Source organism: Acipenser ruthenus, chromosome 49, assembly GCF_902713425.1.
Source record: "Acipenser ruthenus chromosome 49, fAciRut3.2 maternal haplotype, whole genome shotgun sequence".
Classification (NCBI taxonomy): domain Eukaryota; kingdom Metazoa; phylum Chordata; class Actinopteri; order Acipenseriformes; family Acipenseridae; genus Acipenser; species Acipenser ruthenus.
This window is the reverse complement of record NC_081237.1, coordinates 1613645-1633748: the sequence shown is the minus strand read 5'-3', so window position 1 is coordinate 1633748 and position 20104 is coordinate 1613645. Positions and strand designations below refer to the sequence as shown.

General features: G+C 41.1%; 1 protein-coding gene across 2 annotated transcripts in view; it reads right to left on the bottom strand.

Annotated features, from left to right (window-relative positions):
• The window catches only part of LOC117966313 (prostaglandin E2 receptor EP4 subtype-like), a 43984-nt gene extending 25767 nt beyond the window's left edge, over positions 1-18217 (bottom strand). The window contains exon 1 of one of the 2 annotated variants that reach the window (XM_059015258.1): positions 17046-18217. In XM_059015258.1, the coding sequence (XP_058871241.1) occupies positions 17046-17861 (816 nt within the window). In that variant the 5' untranslated portion in view covers positions 17862-18217. The remainder of the gene's footprint in view (positions 1-17045) is intronic. The other variant, XM_034912187.2, reaches the window with a different exon arrangement.
• Positions 18218-20104: the final 1887 nt, after the last annotated feature.

Sequence of the window (20104 nt, the reverse complement as noted above, 5' to 3'; positions counted from 1 at the left end):
CCTGCACTCCCAGGACTGTATGACTCCCCCTGCACACCACACGTCCATGCCTTTACCAGGGGAGACCCTCGGGGACCCCCGTGCTCCCCTGTCTGTACGATTCCCCCTGCACACCACACTCCAATGCCTTTACCAGGGGAGACCCTCGGGGACCCCTGTGCTCCCCTGTCTGTACGATTCCCCCTGCACACCACACTCCAATGCCTTTACCAGGGGAGACCCTCGGGGACCCCGTGCTCCCCTGTCTGTACGATTCCCCCTGCACACCACACTCCAATGCCTTTACCAGGGGAGACCCTCGGGGACCCCGTGCTCCCCTGTCTGTACGATTCCCCCTGCACACCACACTCCAATGCCTTTACCAGGGGAGACCCTCTGGGACTCCTGCACTCCCGTCTGTACGATTCCCCCTGCACACCACACTCCAATGCCTTTACCAGGGGAGACCCTCGGGGACTCCTGCACTCCCCTGACTGCATAACTCCCCCTGCACACCACACGTCCATGCCTTTACCAGGGGAGACCCTCGGGGACCCCTGTGCTCCCCTGTCTGTACGATTCCCCCTGCACACCACACTCCAATGCCTTTACCAGGGGAGACCCTCGGGGACCCCTGTGCTCCCCTGTCTGTACGAATCCCCCTGCACACCACACTCCAATGCCTTTACCAGGGGAGACCCTCGGGGACCCCTGTGCTCCCCTGTCTGTACGATTCCCCCTGCACACCACACGTCCATGCCTTTACCAGGGGAGACCCTCGGGGACCCTGTGCTCCCCTGTCTATACGAATCCCCCTGCACACCACACTCCAATGCCTTTACCAGGGGAGACCCTCGGGGACCCCTGTGCTCCCCTGTCTGTACGATTCCCCCTGCACACCACACTCCAATGCCTTTACCAGGGGAGACCCTTGGGGACTCCTGCACTCCCCTGTCTGTACGAATCCCCCTGCACACCACACTCCAATGCCTTTACCAGGGGAGACCCTCGGGGACCCCGTGCTCCCCTGTCTGTACGAATCCCCCTGCACACCACACTCCAATGCCTTTACCAGGGGAGACCCTCGGGGACCCCTGTGCTCCCCTGTCTGTACGAATCCCCCTGCACACCACACGTCCATGCCTTTACCAGGGGAGACCCTCGGGGACCCCTGTGCTCCCCTGTCTGTACGATTCCCCCTGCACACCACACGTCCATGCCTTTACCAGGGGAGACCCTCGGGGACCCCTGTGCTCCCCTGTCTGTACGATTCCCCCTGCACACCACACTCCAATGCCTTTACCAGGGGAGATCCTCGGGGACCCCTGTGCTCCCCTGTCTGTACGATTCCCCCTGCACACCACACGTCCATGCCTTTACCAGGGGAGACCCTCGGGGACCCCTGTGCTCCCCTGTCTGTACGAATCCCCCTGCACACCACACTTCAATGCCTTTACCAGGGGAGACCCTCGGGGACTCCTGCACTCCCCTGACTGCATGACTCCCCCTGCACACCACACTCCAATGCCTTTACCAGGGGAGACCCTCGGGGACTCCTGCACTCCCCTGACTGTACGAATCCCCCTGCACACCACACTCCAATGCCTTTACCAGGGGAGACCCTCGGGGACTCCTGCACTCCCCTGACTGTACGAATCCCCCTGCACACCACACTCCAATGCCTTTACCAGGGGAGACCCTCGGGGACCCCTGTGCTCCCCTGACTGCATGACTCCCCCTGCACACCACACTCCAATGCCTTTACCAGTGGAGACTATCAGACACACCCGACGACCATTTGTAGTTTAATTCAATCTGGAGTTGTTTGAAAAATGGTCGGTGTGTATTAATGTAATTACTATTTAAATAAAAATAAATGCTTCTTGTTAGTGCAGCAATTAACTCAACTGTCAGCAGAGAAGCTTGCACAGGTTAAGAGAGTTAGTCTCATCCTGAAGATGTAAAAGCTCACACATTTTGCAATAAAATGTAATTGTTGTCAAAATAGGCATTTGCCTTTGTGTTTAAATACTATAAGTGTAAGCTAATTGATTTCATATTCAATTTCTTCACAGTCAAATGCTGTACACATACAGTCTACATGCTGCATGAGTAGCGATGCTGGAGGTGAAGTGCTATCTATGAATGTGCCATTGTATGATGTAGCTCCTTGGGTCTTCTGTGAACATTTTAAATGATAATAAATTATAACAGGGAAAAAACAAACACATTCAATGACTGGGAGATATTTACAGTAAGCGGGGAGATGTTTACAGTATTAATTTTTCTTATTCACTTTGTTTTTTTTTATATTTACAGAAACAGGATTCACAGAGACCACCTGTACCAGTTTACACAGGGGCTGTGTCAAAATACGGAGACCCAGTGACAGTCTGACAGTGTCCTCTGTACTAGCTGACCCAGTGACAGTGTCCACTCCTCTGTACTAGCTGACCCAGTGACAGTGTCCACTCCTCTATACTAGCTGACCCAGTGACAGTGTCCACTCCTCTATACTAGCTGACCCAGTGACAGTTTGACAGTGTCCTCTGTAGTAGCTGACCCAGTGACAGTGTCCACTCCTCTGTAGTAGCTGACCCAGTGACAGTGTCCACTCCTCTGTACTAGCTGACCCAGTGACAGTTTAACAGTGTCCACTTCATCTGAACTAGCTGACACAGGGCATCTGTTTCTGGTGTTCTCTGGTTTATTGGGTGTTTCTTAAGAATGTAGTATTGAATGCTTTCTTTAAGCGAGTATAGCTGAGTTAGCTCTCCAGTTTAATGTACTCTGATCCCCACTTCTACAGTAAAATCACCACTCAGAGCTCTAACCCCCGATTCTAAATTTACAATCTCTGAGACCTGATTCCAGTTTCCATGGCTGGGGCTGTTGAAGCAGCCAGGCAGTTTGTCCAGCAGAGGGCGCTCACTCCACATTTATTGAGAAAGCAAACATGAGACATTTTTCAGTACCCATAGTTTTATATTTCACTAAGTTCAAAGCTAAATACAAATATTAATTCCTAAAAAAAAAAAAAAATAATAATAATAATAATAATAATAATAATAATAATAATAGTATGTGACAGAAATACAATGATTCTTGGTGGTAAATCTTTCTCCTGATCTGTGGCAGCCGCGGATTGGAGGAGCGGCTGCAATCGTTTACCAAGGGGTCATGAGTGACGGTACAAAGAGGGGACAAAGCGACGTGATCTGTTCCTTCGTTTATGGTTAAGGAAACAACCCGGAAGGACCTGTGTTAAAAATATCGTACGTGAGTGTTTTGTTTGTTTTGTCTCATCTCTAATTGTTAATTGTTATTATTAGTAGATGGCTAACACAGACCTGGACATCACTACACCTGTGTCACGATATATACTGTATTAGCACCTGAGCACTGCAGCTCGCACCCAGGACTGGTGACCGTGTTTGTATACTGAGCATCAAAAGAAACTTATCACTTATAGTTGGATCAAATTCACTAGATGTGATCAAAAAATGACAAACTCTGTTTTAGAGCAGGTGCAGTGACTTTTTATTGTGCTGATTAACAATTGACATCACGAAGATGCTGCAAAATGATCTGTCTCTTGTGTGACTCTTGGTCTCCCAGTACGTGGCCTGTCATTGTCAGAGTGTGTCTGGTTATACCGTCTCGCCAGGTTTGAAATTGCTGGCTGTAAGCACCCAAGACAGCGAGCCACAGTACGCTGCCCTAGTCCAGCTTCCAACATGCCGATTGCACGAAGGTGTGGCTCTCTTGACAAACGTGGCATATTGTTTTTTTCTGTGATTTTCTTTATTGCTTTTATTCAAGCTTGCAATTCAACAACTGAAATCACTCCATATCCAGAGTCCAATCAACTGTCTCACTAATTAGGTGATTAAGTGCATATGCTTCAGTCATAGTCACTCAAGCGTGTCATGGTCAAGGATGAATGATCGAGTGATTAAAAACAAACCAAAAACATTTTGTCAATGTCCATCATTTATATACCTTATTTTTTTCAAAAATAAATGTGTTATAATAAGTTTCTTTTGATGCTCAGTTTATATTGTGAGTGTAACTGGACTGTGTTTATTATTTGGGACTGCAAACCCTTTATTTTGAACAGTGCCGTACACATTGCTGTGTATTGCCTGGGATTATTGTTTGAGGTCACCAGACCTGGATTACAACATGAAAGCCTTTCTAATTGGATTATCACTGTCTTGTCTCCTGTTTAAGCACCGCATCACTTCTGCACTGTACACTGTTAACCACTTTGCCACAAGTAGTAAAGTACTAAAGAAAATATATCATATTAATATTTGAATACAATTTGTGCATGGCTAGAGAAACAAAAACTATTTTATTTGACTATTTAGACCTGTAATAAACTGTGGAGGAGCCCTTCCACAGTTTCCATCTGTACTAGCTGTGTGTGCTGAGTCCTAGCTAGGGCACTACTATCTGTACCATCCCTGGCTCTCTACAGTCTCAGTACCCATTGCAACAGAAAACACAGGACCAGCTGATCCCCAACGTCAATCCAAACCTCAGGGTTAAACTGATCATTCTACTTTGTGTATGGAAATAGGGTTGGCTTGATATTTCAGTAACTCAATAAACTGCATTGAAAATATGTCTTGGTTCAATACAGAGCAATTATAAAAATATGGAGTTATCGAAACAAATGACAAACTGATTGTTTTCATACAGAGCACATCACACCACAAAGCTTTACCCTCAGAACGAAATCCCAGGTTTATTTAGTCTGGAAGAAATCACCAATGTAGTTCAATTGCCCGTAATATTAATAGAGACCAGTTGTATCTTGAATAGCCCACTAAAGCACACGCCAAACACCCCAGCAGCAGAATAAACATGTCTTACCTGTGGAATAACTGATTGCAATTGAAATCCACAGAGCTCAGGTAATGAACAGGTTCAGCACGAGCTTCATTGGAAACACTGCAGCCCTGTCACTGCTCCCTGCTCTTTTTTTGTATATAGGCAGTATTGTTTTACCCTATTTTCTTCTCAACTTGAAATGCCCAATTCGTAAGCCTGGCTCACGGCTGCCACCCCCGCACTGACTCAGGAGAGACGAAGACGGACACACGCTATCCTCCGAAGCGTGTGCCGTCAGCCGACCGCTTCTTTTTCACTCTGCAGCTCTGCCATGCAGCCACCTCAGAGTTACAGCGACGGAGGACCACGCAGCTCTGGGCTGTTTGCAGGCAGGTCTGCAGGTGTCTGGCCAGTCTACAGGGGTTGCTGGTGCGCAGTGGCTGACCTAAGCCCTCCCCACCCACGAGGTCCTCGGCCAATTGTGCGCCACCCCCGGGAAGTGGAATAGTCTGGACTCCATCCGGTGACCTCCAGGCTATAGGGTGCATCCTGCACTCTACGCGGAGCGCCTTTACTGGATGCGCCACTCGGGAGCCCCTACCTGGTAAAATATTTATGCTTTTTTTTTTTTTTTTACACTTAGCGCCCCATAGTTAGTGCCATTCAAAAATAAATGGTTTGGATTATTTGTTTAATCATTCTGAATCTGTGTATACCATATGTTTAAAGGGTAATAACTGATCTATTTTTTAAATCTGGCTTTTTGTACATTTAACATGTTTTGACTGGATGACACTACAAAGAAAATAATGAGTTGTTATGATCTGCAATAAATTCACCCGAAGTTTAATTTCTAAACTATTATTTTGTTATTTTATATGTTATTCTTGTTGAAGACAAAAATAATGTCCCAGTTTTTCACTGGAAATCTGGTAATCCTAAACTACATGGACAGTGCGAGAAACTGAAGCTCTGATAGAAAATTTGGTCAGACACCGAAATCCAAGCTGAACTGGAAATGGTAAAATATCTTTTCTCAAATTACTTTGTTTAATACCTACATTAGAAGAACCTTGCACAATGGCATAAACTGCATTCTCCTTTAGGCATTCAAGAAATGTATTTATTAAATTAACCAAGTGCTCCCCCAGTGCTTTCTTCCACAGCAATATGTAAGAATCTAAAACATGCTATATTAAAAACCAGGGCAATACATCATAGCTGCCATCTTTCAGGATGCCTTGCAGGATATTGTAAACGCGGGTGTATCGTCAAAGGACACCGCCTGCTTGGACCTTACAGAAGAGCAAGTGCTCCGAAGATATCGAATGGATACAGCTACGATACTGTATTTATGTGATGAACTAAAGAAGATTTAGATCATGTATTGCCAGTATCACTCACAGCCTTGTCATTCTTTGCTACAGGTTTTTTTTATATGATATCCTATTATACATGCAGGTGTGGAGTAGTGGTTAGGGCTCTGGACCGGAGGGTTGTGGGTTCAATCCCAGGTGGGGGACACTACTGCTGTAACCTTGAGCAAGGTACTTTACCTAGATTGCTCCAGTAAAAACACAACTGCATAAATGGGGAATTGTATGTAAAAATAAAGTGATATCTTGTAACAACTGTAAGTCGCCCTGGATAAGGGTGTCTGCTAAGAAATTAATAATAATAATAATTTTCATAAAGTGCAACCGGCTTCATGAAACTATAATTTAAGTAATACAGAACATTTACAAAATGACATTAAAAATAGCTCTAACTTTTTTTCTTTTTCTCTTTGTCCTAATGTACTTGCTTTATTATTATGTTCTATTAAACGTATCTTCCCTTGTTTATCCATATCTCCTGAAACACACGTATGCTTTGTTTTCTCCGTCTTCACTGTCAAAACTGTCATTTGATTTGATGTCATGTCATTAACATATAGTTTTCTCATTTAAACACTGAATAGTTATTCCACCACTTTTATGTAAATTGCACCCATTCCGCCTGTCGGCAAACAACAGAAAAGTGTTTATTTTAAGATGGAACCAACGGCCCTGAATATCAAAACCTTTTTGAGTTTTTGTGTTCCGAGCAAAAACCGAAAATGGCCTGGAAGGAATAGAACAGTCACAAAACCCCGATTCCGACCCTATGAAGAATGCTAATGAATAGAACAGTCACAAAACCCTGATTCCAAACCTATGAAGAATGCTAAAGAATAGAACAGTCACAAAACCCTGATTCCAACCCTATGAAGAATGCTAAGGAAGAGAACAGTCACAAAACCCTGATTTCGACCCTATGAAGAATGCTAAGGAATAGAACAGTCACAAAACCCCGATTCTGACCCTATGAAGAATGCTAAAGAATAGAACAGCCACAAAACCCTGATTCCAAACCTATGAAGAATGCTAAGGAATAGAACAGTCACAAAACCCTGATTCCAACCCTATGAAGAATGCTAAGGAAGAGAACAGTCACAAAACCCTGATTCCAACCCTATGAAGAATGCTAAGGAAGAGAACAGTCACAAAACCCCGATTCCGACCCTACGAAGAATGCTATGAAAATGAGGTGGGTACCTAGACATACCTCCTGTGCAAAAATCGAAAGGGTTGATGTGGTTGGATTGAGTATTTTCAGTCTGTTTCCAAGAGTCCTAATGGAGGTGGGAACCTATTTCAAACAGGCTCCGTGCTAAAATAAAAAATATCTGGACACCACCTGTTTGGACCTTACAGAAGAGCAAGTGCTACAGAGATATCGAATGGATAAAGCTACCATATTGAATTTATGTGATGAACTTAGAGGATTTTGAGTCAAGCACCCAGAGGGCTCATGCACTGCCAGTTTCACTCACAGCCCTGGCATTCTTTGCCACCAGTGGTATGCATGATATCATAAGAATATAAGAATATAAGAAAGTTTACAAATGAGAGGAGGCCATTCAGCCCATCTTGCTCGTTTAGTTGTTAGTAGCTTATTGATCCCAGAATCTCATCAAGCAGCTTCTTGAAGGACCCCAGGGTGTCAGCTTCAACAGCATTACTGGGGAGTTGGTTCCAGACCCTCACAATTCTCTGTGTAATATCCCATTACAGTGGTGCGCAAAGTGGAGGGGGCGTGGAGAGTCAGTAAGGGGGGGCGCGACTATGACTAAAGAGGCAGTTCTGTAAGGCTAGAACATTTTTAAAAATACATAAATGACAGCTAATTAGTCCCAAGTTCTTACCTTTCAAATGAGCCCTTGAGGATCACTGTAGGACTTGCAGAACTGGAGGAATGATGTTTGAAGTGGTGAGTGTGTAAGTGAAGCTGCAGTGAACAGAGACCAAATGCAGCTTCCATGTATGGGGCGACAAGTGTAAAAAAATGGATTCCTAGATTTAACCAAAAATAAAAAGTTCATATTTAGCTACATACATAAATGTTAACAAACACATTCTTAAAAGTGGGAGTGTAAGCGCAGCTCTGCAGCACGCAATGCCAAATCAAACACGTCAATGCGCATGGGCTTATGTTAAAGGACTGTGCACACCGGACGCGAACAAGCGAGCAAATAAAACATAATTCAAACTATTGATTTAAATGGAGTAATGCACACCGCAAGTGAAGCGAGCAAATATAGAAATACATTTGTTTTATTTGTATTCGCGCTACGCGTTGTTCGCCAATGGATCAATCAGAAATAAGGTCAAAGGTAGTGGCTGTCAGACTGTCAGTGTCTCGCTCACCCAGAGATTACCACAGAAATAAATAAATAAAATGGACATCAATGAGAATTTAATTATTCAAGTAGAGAAATGTTCTTTATGATGCCAGTGTCTGTGGTTATAAAGACAATAAAAAGAAGGACGCCACATGGCAAGAAATAGCAGAACAATTGGAAAATGATGGTGTGTCTATCTCTCTTTATTATGTAAAATGACGCTTCTTTGTTGACGCTGATTTTGATTTTGACCAATAATAATGGCATTAGCTCTTTAAGAAGCCGGTGGTATTCCCCGAACTGTTTCCTTTGTTTTAGTGTGTGGTGTACCCAGACTATTTCTTTGTGTCTTATTTATTTGTAATATAATCAGCATCAGTAGGAGGCTGTGTGGTCCAGTGGTTAAAGAAAAGGGCTTGTAACCAGGATGTACCCGGTTCAAATCCCACCTCATCAACTGACTCATTGTGTGACCCTGAGCAAGTCACTTAACCTCCTTGTGCTCCGTCTTTCGGGTGAGACGTAATTGTAAGTGACTCTGCAGCTGATGCATAGTTCACACACCCTAGTATCTGTAAGTCGCTTGGATAAAGGCGTCTGCTAAATAAATAAACAAATAATAATAATAATCTAAATAGACAACTGCAGAAAGAACGCTCATGCGTGACTCCTCCCTAACAGTATGCAAGCTAACGAGACTTCATTAAACAGTATGTTAAGAAGCAACACTGCTGTGCGTTGTGAGTTATTAATAAAATAATAACAGTGTTAGACTGGGGGGTGGACGCAGTCCACTCACTTTTTTGGAAAGGTGGACTGAGTCCATCCACTATTTTTGGTGAAACGCCATTTTTGTACACTACATCTTCACTGTGATTTATCTTGAATAGTAGCCTATTTTATTTCTCCCAAATACTTGATCGTTTAATGTTCCCGACACAACTTTTGCATTTATTGCGTCTGCGTGCGCACTCCAGCGAAACAGCAGCTAGAGTTCTACTGAAACTGACAAACTGCACCAGGAACTGAAATTGACGTGACAGCTGGTAGAGGGCGAGTTCATTTTTTTTTTTAAAAAAGAATGTTATCACATAATAATAACAACATGGGTTGATTCAGTTCAACATTTCTAAAATGAACGAAGTGAAAATGAGTATAACAGCTGATCACGATCCAAACAGATTCGATGAAAAAGCGCATCTGCTCCAAACAGGCACTGCGTTCCCAGCATGATCTCTCCATATGATGAAAATAATTGTGAAAGCTCATAATACAAAGCGAAATGTACTAGCATATCCGTGTTTACAAAGACACTGCACATCTGTTTTACTATAAGATATAATATAAACCCTCCGTTCTTTTATTTTATTGGTTCTTCGATTAAGTTATTTTTCTATTTTTCTTTTTTGTGTACTTCTAGGGTCATTTTTTAAAAATGTTATTATAACTTTCTAAAAGCGTTGATTTTCGGAAATTAAAAAAAGCACTCAAATACAGTAGGCTACAGTAACTTTCGGTTTCTATAAAATAAAAGCATTTAGAATCTCACTTGAGCAACGCATAAACCTTCAACTTATTACATGTAGGTTTAAATGCTACACTAATACATATCATGTAAGTTAATAGTAGATGCCTTGTGCACCTTTAAGAGTCAGGCAATGCTGAAGTCCGGTCCCATTAGCTCTTCAGCGCGGCAGCAGATGGTGATTGAGGAGCTGAATCAGTGTTGAATCTCGCTGTCGAGAAACAGCATGCGAGATAGCTGGCTGCCCTTCTCGTCAGCCCAACATCAGTGATGTGGATTTATTTCATGTGTGGTCTTTTATTGTGTTTAGAAAGGCGTTAGGTATTGTAATGAGTGCTGTTGAGACGGGTGATTTCGTTGGGTTTTAACCGTTGTACACATTTCGCTCTTTTTACGTTTAAGCCTGTGTTATTTAAATTGAATGATTAAAAAACATCGAATTTTAAGGCATAAACCCCCTCGATTTTTTTCAGTTAAAAACCAATTATTTTACATGAAGACATTCTGATAGTATTAACATGTTTCCAACCGTCCTGCTCTGATCCTCTTTAAACATGTTAATCATTATTGCTTGGCATGCCGCAATACTATTTCTTCAATTGGATGTATGCTATTAGTGTGTAGGCTATATTGTGGTCATTCTGAGGACTTGAAAGAACGGAGTGCCTTTGCTATTGTATTGTGCTTGACTGTGCGGGTCAAAGATGTCCTGCCGTGTGTTGATGCCATACTTTCTATTTTGTGCACAAAATATCTTTGATCTCCAATTTTAAATAATTATTGTCTAATCCTAAAATGTAAACATTATACCAGACAATCAGTGTATGCAAAATACAATTTATTTTAAATGTTTAAACACTTTTTTTGTGGGACCAGGAGATGTATATAGTCAGATTATTTTCCCAAATGGTTTCAACCCCAAGTAGTATTGAATTATAGGAAACAAACTCTAATGATTTTATTAATTAATATATTTTTGCAAACAAGTCTTGATGTAAGGACAATCATTCCAATTTTAAGATTCATATATACTGTATATTTGCAGAATAAGCAAATACTTTATTAATCTAGGCTATTTTTATAGTGGTAGTTTTTTTTTTCTTATTTGGAAATTAATATTCTTATTATTAAATAATTTTGCTGATTTACAAGATTATTTAATCAGTACTCTAGGTTATACATATGTTATACAAGCTTGTCTTAAAACAAAACTTTGACCCAGCCTCTAATAGCAAACTACAAACCTGTTCTCAATGGCAGGTTTTTTTTTTTTTTGTCAGATGACTAGACCAGTAAAGGTTTGTAGTTTGATGCTGTGTTAGTGGGCGAAAGTTTTGTTTTATATGACACACAGTAGCAATCCTTATTTCACAACACATTTCCTCACTACAGGAAACTGTAGGTAAGGTAATGGAAGGGAAGGAGTTAAAGGTAGGACCAGTCCAAAGTGGGTCTTCTGTAGACAACAGAATGTAGTAACACATGGCACTGTCCTCAGGTTTGTGGCAGTTATGCTACCTTTTAAACCACTTGTAAATCCAACTTTTTTAATTAGGTTTGCTTGTTTCATGAACAAAGTAAAATGTAGTTATCCTTCAGAAAGATTGTGTGTAAACCATGTAAAATTTTACTATAGGTTTACATGACCTCATGCAAATATCTGTAAACAAAGTGTAGGATTTTTGTATAGTTTACATATAATGTGTAAACTATGTAAAATCAAGGTGTTACGTGTTATCATAATTGTAAACGGTTTGTAAAAAATATGTTTGCTAAACAGTTTACAATACCTTTGTAATAGTTTGTAAACCTTAAAGTTTGATAAGGTTTACAATTTTCCTAAACTTAGTAAACCTAATTTTTCATGCAGTGGTGGTGGGTGCATTCTGCACTAATATTTTTTAAAATGCAGTATTGCACCGATAGCCATGCAGCCAAATAATATTTCTCAAGAACAGGCAAGGATAGCCCTCCTAGTTTAGAGAGGGAGAGTCTCTTTATTCTGGGCTGGGAACCTTCCATAGAAAATCTACCCAACAGTGCCAGCATATGCTCCACTATTAATTCGAATTATTATACCAATTATTGGTAGCTTGAAACTTAGTTCCAGTCTAAATATAAAATCATTATTTAAATGCAAATAAAGATGATCCCATCCAACTAACAGTATGATTTTCCATGGACCTGGCTCCTCAAATAATATCTGTGGATCAATGTCTTCATATTTTAGGTGTAAAATTGCCTTCACTGGCACTGTGAATGTGAAAAGTTCCCCAGGGGCTTTGCCCCCGGACCGCACGGGGGGGGGGGGCCTGGGGTCACAAAACCCCTTGCGGGCAGGAAAATGTGCATCACTGCTCAACATTGCTTAAACCTATAGAGTCCACTCACTACTTTCTGTAGGAGTCTAACCCTGAATAATAACAAATTAAAACGTGTATTTTGTAACAGATTTATTTGTAGAAATATTAGCTAAATGTTGATTTGCCAAGCGGCTATTTTTTATTTTTGTTCTGAACACGAAACACAGTTGGAAAGTTAAACCCCGCCACAAAAGCCCCCGACGGTCAGAAAAGCTTTGATATTCAGGGACAGAATGGCTGGCTGGATATTTGTAATTTTACAAAATGTGTTTCTGCAATGGTGACAGCCGAGACTGGTATTCTTAAAAACCCATAGTATTTTAAAATACCGGTGCCACACCTCTCACAGGCTGGCTCAAACCATTCAAATCGTTTTCACACTGCTACATATCCTGGCATACCCGAATAGATAATAATAAAGAAAGCCATCTGACTGAGTTCAAATGAAAACAAATGACACCCTCGAGTACCACAAAACAGCGGGACGTTCAGCTCTTTTTATAAAGCTGAGCTACAGCACCATGGTAAAAAGCTAAATGAAGCACCTGCAGTGAAGCATGTGGCATGTTTAACAAATGTAAATAATGAATAGATACCTCAAAACATTCCTTAGATGGGTCTTCATTGTTAATTTCATAGAACATTATCTTAAAAACCAAAACACTAATTGAAACAAAGAGACACAATGCATGAAGAACTGCTGCTTCTCTTTCCCATAGCAAAACCACAGCAGTGCAATAGAGCACAATGACGTCATGGTAAAGCATAGGTAAGCCGTGTGAACCGCAGAAAGGTATGGCAAATCATATTTAAAAACCAACTGTGGTAATGCAGTATAGCCATTGTGAAAGCATGGGGAAACTGCGCCAGTACCGTGCAGACAGGGGTGGTGTTCTTCAAATCTGAGCTGAAATCTCAGCTGCTTGCACAAACTACGCCTGCGTGACCCCCCTTTTTGTTTTTGCGACACACATACAGCGTTCCGTCTAGGGGCGGGTCGTTTGTAATGGCACCAGCCCGGGGCTCACGCAGCTTGTATGATCATATTTATTTGAACTCTTTAGTCTTCATACACTGTGAAGTTTCTGCTAGCTCTGAAAGCAGATCTATTCTACGCAGTCATTTGGTAATAAGTTTGATGCCAATAGTAGACCCAGTCCTTCATTTGACATGTTGTATTATTATTTTGAATTGGGTTTTAAGAACACATATTTAAAAGCAGACCAAGCAGGTTGTAAAATGGTCTGGTTGGTACACAGTTATATACAAAGTTGCAATTTTCAGCTGTGGTATTTTTGCATAATTACTACATTGTATTGCAGCATGTTGCAATTGTACAAAAGCAATACAAAGCATAGAAAAATCCTACAGACAATGTAAAATAACAAGACCGGACACTTCATTTGATAGAGAACTAACAGAAACACTAGTTTCCTATCTATATTTGATTAAATGTTTTAGTCATGGGAGAATACATCTGAAGACCGTTTTGTTAAAGATGTGGTTGAAGATATTTCCAAACCTTACATTTCACAGCGCAGGGGAAACGTTGTTGCAAGACAAATACATTGATTGAACGTATTTTTTCTCTTGTATTGAAAAGCTTGTCGCCTTTTGAACTGTCTTTTGAACTGCCCACTTATGTCGCACATTGATACAATGTTGAAATAAAACCTTAAACACAAATGACAGGCGTAATAAAAAAAATCCCCAAACTTCATTGTTATTTGCCATGATCGACACATATTGAAAACTGCAGAGTAACATAACAATCCAGTGTGCATTCAAACTGAGGGTAAAGCACAATGCAAGAGCCGGGCTCGAGGGCAGTCCTGGTTTCAGAGCTACAACGTCATCTCATCTCATCTACACAGGGCAGGATCTGTAACGGCAGTGCATCACACAACACTGCCCGTTACACTGAAATAAAAGGAGTCGTCACGAAGTGAACAAAGAACTGGAACAATTATAGGTTTAAACATTTAAGCAAGGGGTAGAAGTTGAAATAATTATAAATGTTAAATAACATTGATTGTTTACAACTGAAAGTTCAGTTCCCCCTTCAGCATGAAAGCATGTATCTTGGTGTCGGTGCTCACACAGCAAGCGCCCGGTCCCGAGTTCATGTTGAATGTCTGTACTGTATTGTTGGTCCCTGATTAAAGTCGTCTTGTTGAAGACGATACCTGGAATGCTTTTCGATTGTTGAAACCGGACAGTCTTACACAACTAAGTCACTAATTGTTCGGTGGTGGGGCTAAATGACTAAATACTACTACTACTACTACTACTAATACTAATACTACTAATAATACTACAGTGTGTCTATAGAAAAAAAATCTTAATTTATTTCAATCTATTTTCTGATGCAATATTATTATTCCTATTCTTTACATGCAATATCTGAATGTTTCTGTGTTTGTGAAAAATCATAATAAAAATGTAAGAAATGAATATGTGTTTGTACATGTTTTCGAATGGTCACATGTTAATTATGTATTTAATATATTCTAAAATTAGCCAGCCTCCACTTAGCCCCTGTTTGAGTTTTCTGAACAAGGCGCTGTTCTCCATGATAAATGAGTCATGGCATGAATCAGGATACTTAGCAACTGCATCCCTGATAATACACTGAGCATCATATAAAACTTGCACAGTTAAAGAATGATGATGTTTTCTGTTTCAGAAAGCAATTTCATTCCTTGAATCTTGGGATTTTGCACATTATATTATTATTACATTTATACAACAGTTTCAATGTGTGTTTGGTTCTATTTTGTTCTACCCCAATTGGAAATATTATATACTCCCTTGCCCTACGGAAAAGTGCATCTGTGACATCAGTCAGTATCTTTGACAGAAGCCTGATCTGTCCCCAGCTGTCTTGATGGCACTCATTGCATTAAAATGAAGGGCTCCATTCACAGGTACATGTATGGCGTGACTGCGGGCTGTTTCTGATTCTAAACCAGACTTAAGCAGAGACCACAGTGCTCTGTTACAGTGCCTATAGCCAATCTGTATCTACGCATACCTCGTACTGGAGTTAGGTTTAGACACGTCTGACGGGGACGAACTATTCTGGGTTTAGGGTTGGGTCGTTTTCCCGTTTTTAAATAAGACACGAGAGTGGTCGTGTCTTAATTAGCCAATGTATTTTGTTGTACTACGTGGGCACATCAGTGTTTAGCACCTTTTGAAAACAAGACGTTATTTGCAAAATAGAATTAATTGCGTACTTCAGTTGCTTAACAAGCTGTGTAATGCGAGTGAGTTCTCAAGAAGCACACACCCTGAAGTGCCATTGCGCAATACACTGACTTCTGAAAATACAGCTTGCCACCTATATGGTGTCGCAAAGGTGTTTTGCGATGTTTTTTTTCACTTTGCCCCTTCTGAAAATCAGACTGTTAATGTCTTCTCATAAAACAATTGATTACATTTATAAACAGCAGCGTAGTGACATTAGTCTTCACAGGGTAGTAGGGGCCTACTGGAACTGTAAAGCACCGTGGTGTGGATTTTGAACTTTTAAATTAAAAGCATATGAAAGTGCTATTTCTATATATATAGATATTTTAACATTGGATGAGTTGTTATGTTATAATTTCATACCATTTTTTAAATTCTTTATTGACAAGATCAAAACGTAGTTATTAATCGGAGTTGATATCATTGGTACATGAGATAAAGCAAATTCTGCCAATGTATTACCTCAAGATCAATCCACATTAAAAAAAAAAAAAAAAAAAAAAACCAACGAACGACGTTCTCTGTGAATCTGAGGTTTCAACCCGGGGCGTCACTTTCTAGGTGGCACCGCGAGCGCTAACAGTAATTATTGTAATTAAAAACATAAACATAAAGGTTTTACACGTGCGTCAGTGTCAATGTGAATCTCACCCGTGGGCTCTTCCTTGCTCTGTTCCTGTTGAAACGGAATTGGCCGCGAGTAACAATATTAACTCTCCAGGTGCTTGACTGTCAATACATTAAAATCATAACAATTATGTTTCATTGCATTGATCTGGAAAAGCTGAGATCTCTGTGTAACTGATGGGACTGTGGATAACAACTGAACTCCCTGTATTCAGCCTGTTTGACAGCACATCTATTCATGTTGCAAATGTAAGCAAGCTGAATACAGAAAGCAAGTTATGCATGTCTTTAAATAGAATTGAAGGTAATTCATCGTTTATTCAGTCGCGCTTCCACTCGAGTAGTACAACACATCACGCGCAGTGTTGCTGTTCTGCTCTGAGCGCTCCAGAACGATGCTGAAGCGACACGTTTCCAGGACTACTTTCAAAACTTCTTGCTCCACTGCACAATGAGCTGTACTTTTTCTACGTGCAAATAAACTCCAGCTAATTTTCCAAACCTGTTTAAGTGAAAATAGAACAATTACTTTTACAATTGCTTTCAGAAAATCCGGAGGAAAGTTTGCTCTGGAGCTAAAGCTTTGAAAATGACCCTACTGTATTATTAGATCAACTATATCACAATTTACAGGGTTATCAACGAATACAGCCGCTTAGGGCCTCCAGTCAGCTAGCACCGCCACTGCGTGCAAATGCACCGTGGTGGTAAACCTTGATAGGGTGGTGAAGGTGGAAAGAAGGGATACGTCTCTTACCACTAGAGGAGTAGAACAGACGAGCACCACCACCGACGTCACAATAAGCAGTAACATCATTTGGATTTCCTCGGCAGAAGTACTAGCCTTCCACCTGTCCTTCACGCTGTCTCTGTGGACCAACCTACCCATCGACCCCCTGTGCATGACAACCAAAGTGCCGCAGACTAACACGTTACAGGCCAGGGTCACCACAATGAGGAGGGAGCTCACGCCAGCGTACAGGAAAGAATAAGAAGCATGAAAAGAGTCATTGGTCCGCCAGTTAATAAAACACCACGTATAGGGGTACTGCCGGACATTTTCGCCCATACCAAACACGGGGAAACAGCAAAATAAAACGTTCCCGGCGTAGATAGCAAACAAGGTCCAGCCCGCCAGCTGCTGGTCGATGCGACGCTGGTAGAAGTAGGGGTGGTTGATGGCGAGGTACCTCTCCACGGACATTGCGCAGATAATAGAGAGCCCTGCCACGCCGAAGAAGAGCAGGAGAAAGGAATGGAAGTTGCACATAGCTTTCCCGTCCAGCACTGTGCAGTCGAGGTAGGTTTTAATAGTTACCGGGCTGGCCAGACAAGTCCCCAGTAGATCAGTCACCGCCAGTCCGCACACTAGAGTATAGAAGGCGGATTCTTTGCGCTCTCGTTTATACTTTGAAAGCACAGCTATGGCGATAATATTACCAACAACCCCAAACACAAACATAAACACTGGAGTGGAAAGGGACTCCCAGTCATCTCCACACGTCGAATTACAACAGATGTGCATTGTTTTGTTTTCCATTTTAGACGGTGAAAACTGTTCAATAAATCCCATCTCCAAACGTGACGTGACTATGAAACGTATTCAGTGTCTTTCTTTAGTTTTTTTTTGGTGTCTCCAATTTTCTGTTAACTGGAAGTCAAGATTCTTCGAAAAGTCTGCTCCTTCTTGCCACTGCGTGTCGTGTCTCGCGCATCTGCACTCTCTGAACTGTACAGATGTTGTTATACTCGCTATTCCACCGCAGAGCCCGCCTCCTTCAAACAATCATCAGAGATATCAAGCGGCAGGAGGGCACTTCCGACACCAATATTACAAATCGTAATTAACACTGCAAGGTGGCACATCACATCCATAATTTAAACCTGGAGAAGGCTGCGCAATGCATTTGACATGGACACTACACAAGGGTTAAAATAACAAATCTACATTCAGACTTCCTAGGTCATTTCCCCTCAGCAGTGTCTGGTGGGAGAAAGCTTATTACACTGCAAAGAATGTCAGTCATTAATGCCACTCAGTTTGTGAATATGACTTGCTTGCAGTATGTCTTGTTTCTCCAACTGTGGTTTGGTTTTGTGTTTATAAGCTACCTAGTTTTTATAACCTATCCTTGTCATAATCAAAGTAACACTCTGTTTGTACAAGTCTTAACAATACATACCAGTTCTACAGGTTTACAAAAATATGTCAACATTTTACATCATACAAAATATGAAAAGAAAGTTTCATATTACAAGTATGTGCTGTATGTAGAAAGTGTTCCCTTTGCCCAACTCGTGTGCATCTATGATTCCATAACAATATATAACACGAATGAATCAAACTGTGTTTGTACAATGAGAACCACAGACCGCTTTCCTAATCAGGGGCTGGATCTACTTTTGATCACCAGCATGAAACGCAATTCAACAATCTGCTTACAAGGCTAATCTCCAGCCATGCTGAACAGTGGGGGCATTGCTGGTTCACACGCTGCAGCCTATTGGAACATGCCCTGGTTTGATTACACTAAAGGATTTGAATAAGTTAGTGATGCAGTTTAAATCTGCCACTTGTAAACTTTCTTATGTTCTTATTTTCTTCTTAAAAGAAGCTGGTAAGTAATGGTCACTGGGCTGCTATTGTAGTGTGTTGGTTCAAAGCAGATGGGTTCCTGTTTGCTCAGTATTGAGCAAAAAAAATAATGTGATATCTTGTAACAATTGTAAGTTGCCCTGGATAAGGGCGTCTGCTAAGAAATAAATAATAATAATAATAATAATAATAATAATAATAATAATAATAATAATATTGATTTGTTGCAGTCTCATCATTGGCAGTAATTCTTTTCAGGGTCACAGACTGATTCTACTCAGGGACAGGCTTATCTTTTTTGTAGTATTTAATCTTAACATTTATTAACATTTTTAACAGTAAAAAAAAAAGAAAATGAGAGCATTTTTGAAGTTTTGGATGACTTACCCACAGTTGTGTTACCCCACGTTGGGAATGAAATCCTCTCTGAAGTGGATATAGTGGAGACGGTCTTACGTGTGTATCACACACTTCACATTTTACCATCTATCTGGAGAAGCACGTATCCAATTGTCATGATACTTGGTATTAACAGTATTTAGCATGTTATTGAGAAAATCATAGTCTGGGGATATATGGAGATGTCTGTTTGCACATCTGTCCGTCTGTAATCACACTTACATTTTTGCAAATAGCCGGAGAACCGTTTATCAGATTGTGTTTAAACATGACATACCCTTTATGAAGCTGCCAGTATATTATTTTTTCAAAGCCTTCGTGTGTACCTGTTAGAAGAAGGTAGCTATGCTGGTGCATTGTCACTGATAATGAGGCAAGCAAGCAGAAATAACTGGGTTCTCAAATGAAGCTATTGAACAATATCACTGTTATACTGGATCAAATAGAAACACTATCTGTGTTTTCATTTCCTGTAGTAATGCAACTTTTCAACTGAGTCAATATTTGAGCTTTGCAAAGCAAACACTTTGGCAGATTTCTGAGTTACAGGGATCTCCTCCATATGCACTTAATGAGCCAATGCTGATAAATGAAGAACAAACATTTAGAAACCTCCTGGAGATAAGAAGAGAGATCTAGTAAAAAGCACATCCTGCATGTTCTATGGGGTGGTTATAAAAGTTACAACTCAAAGAGGTTGTAGCAAGCAAAATACTCCCTACATCTTACCTGTTTAGCACTTCCGGTTGCTACATAGGACTCATATGTGAAGTCTGGAATGCATGATATCTGGTATTACATGCGCTTCAAGACGAAGTGCC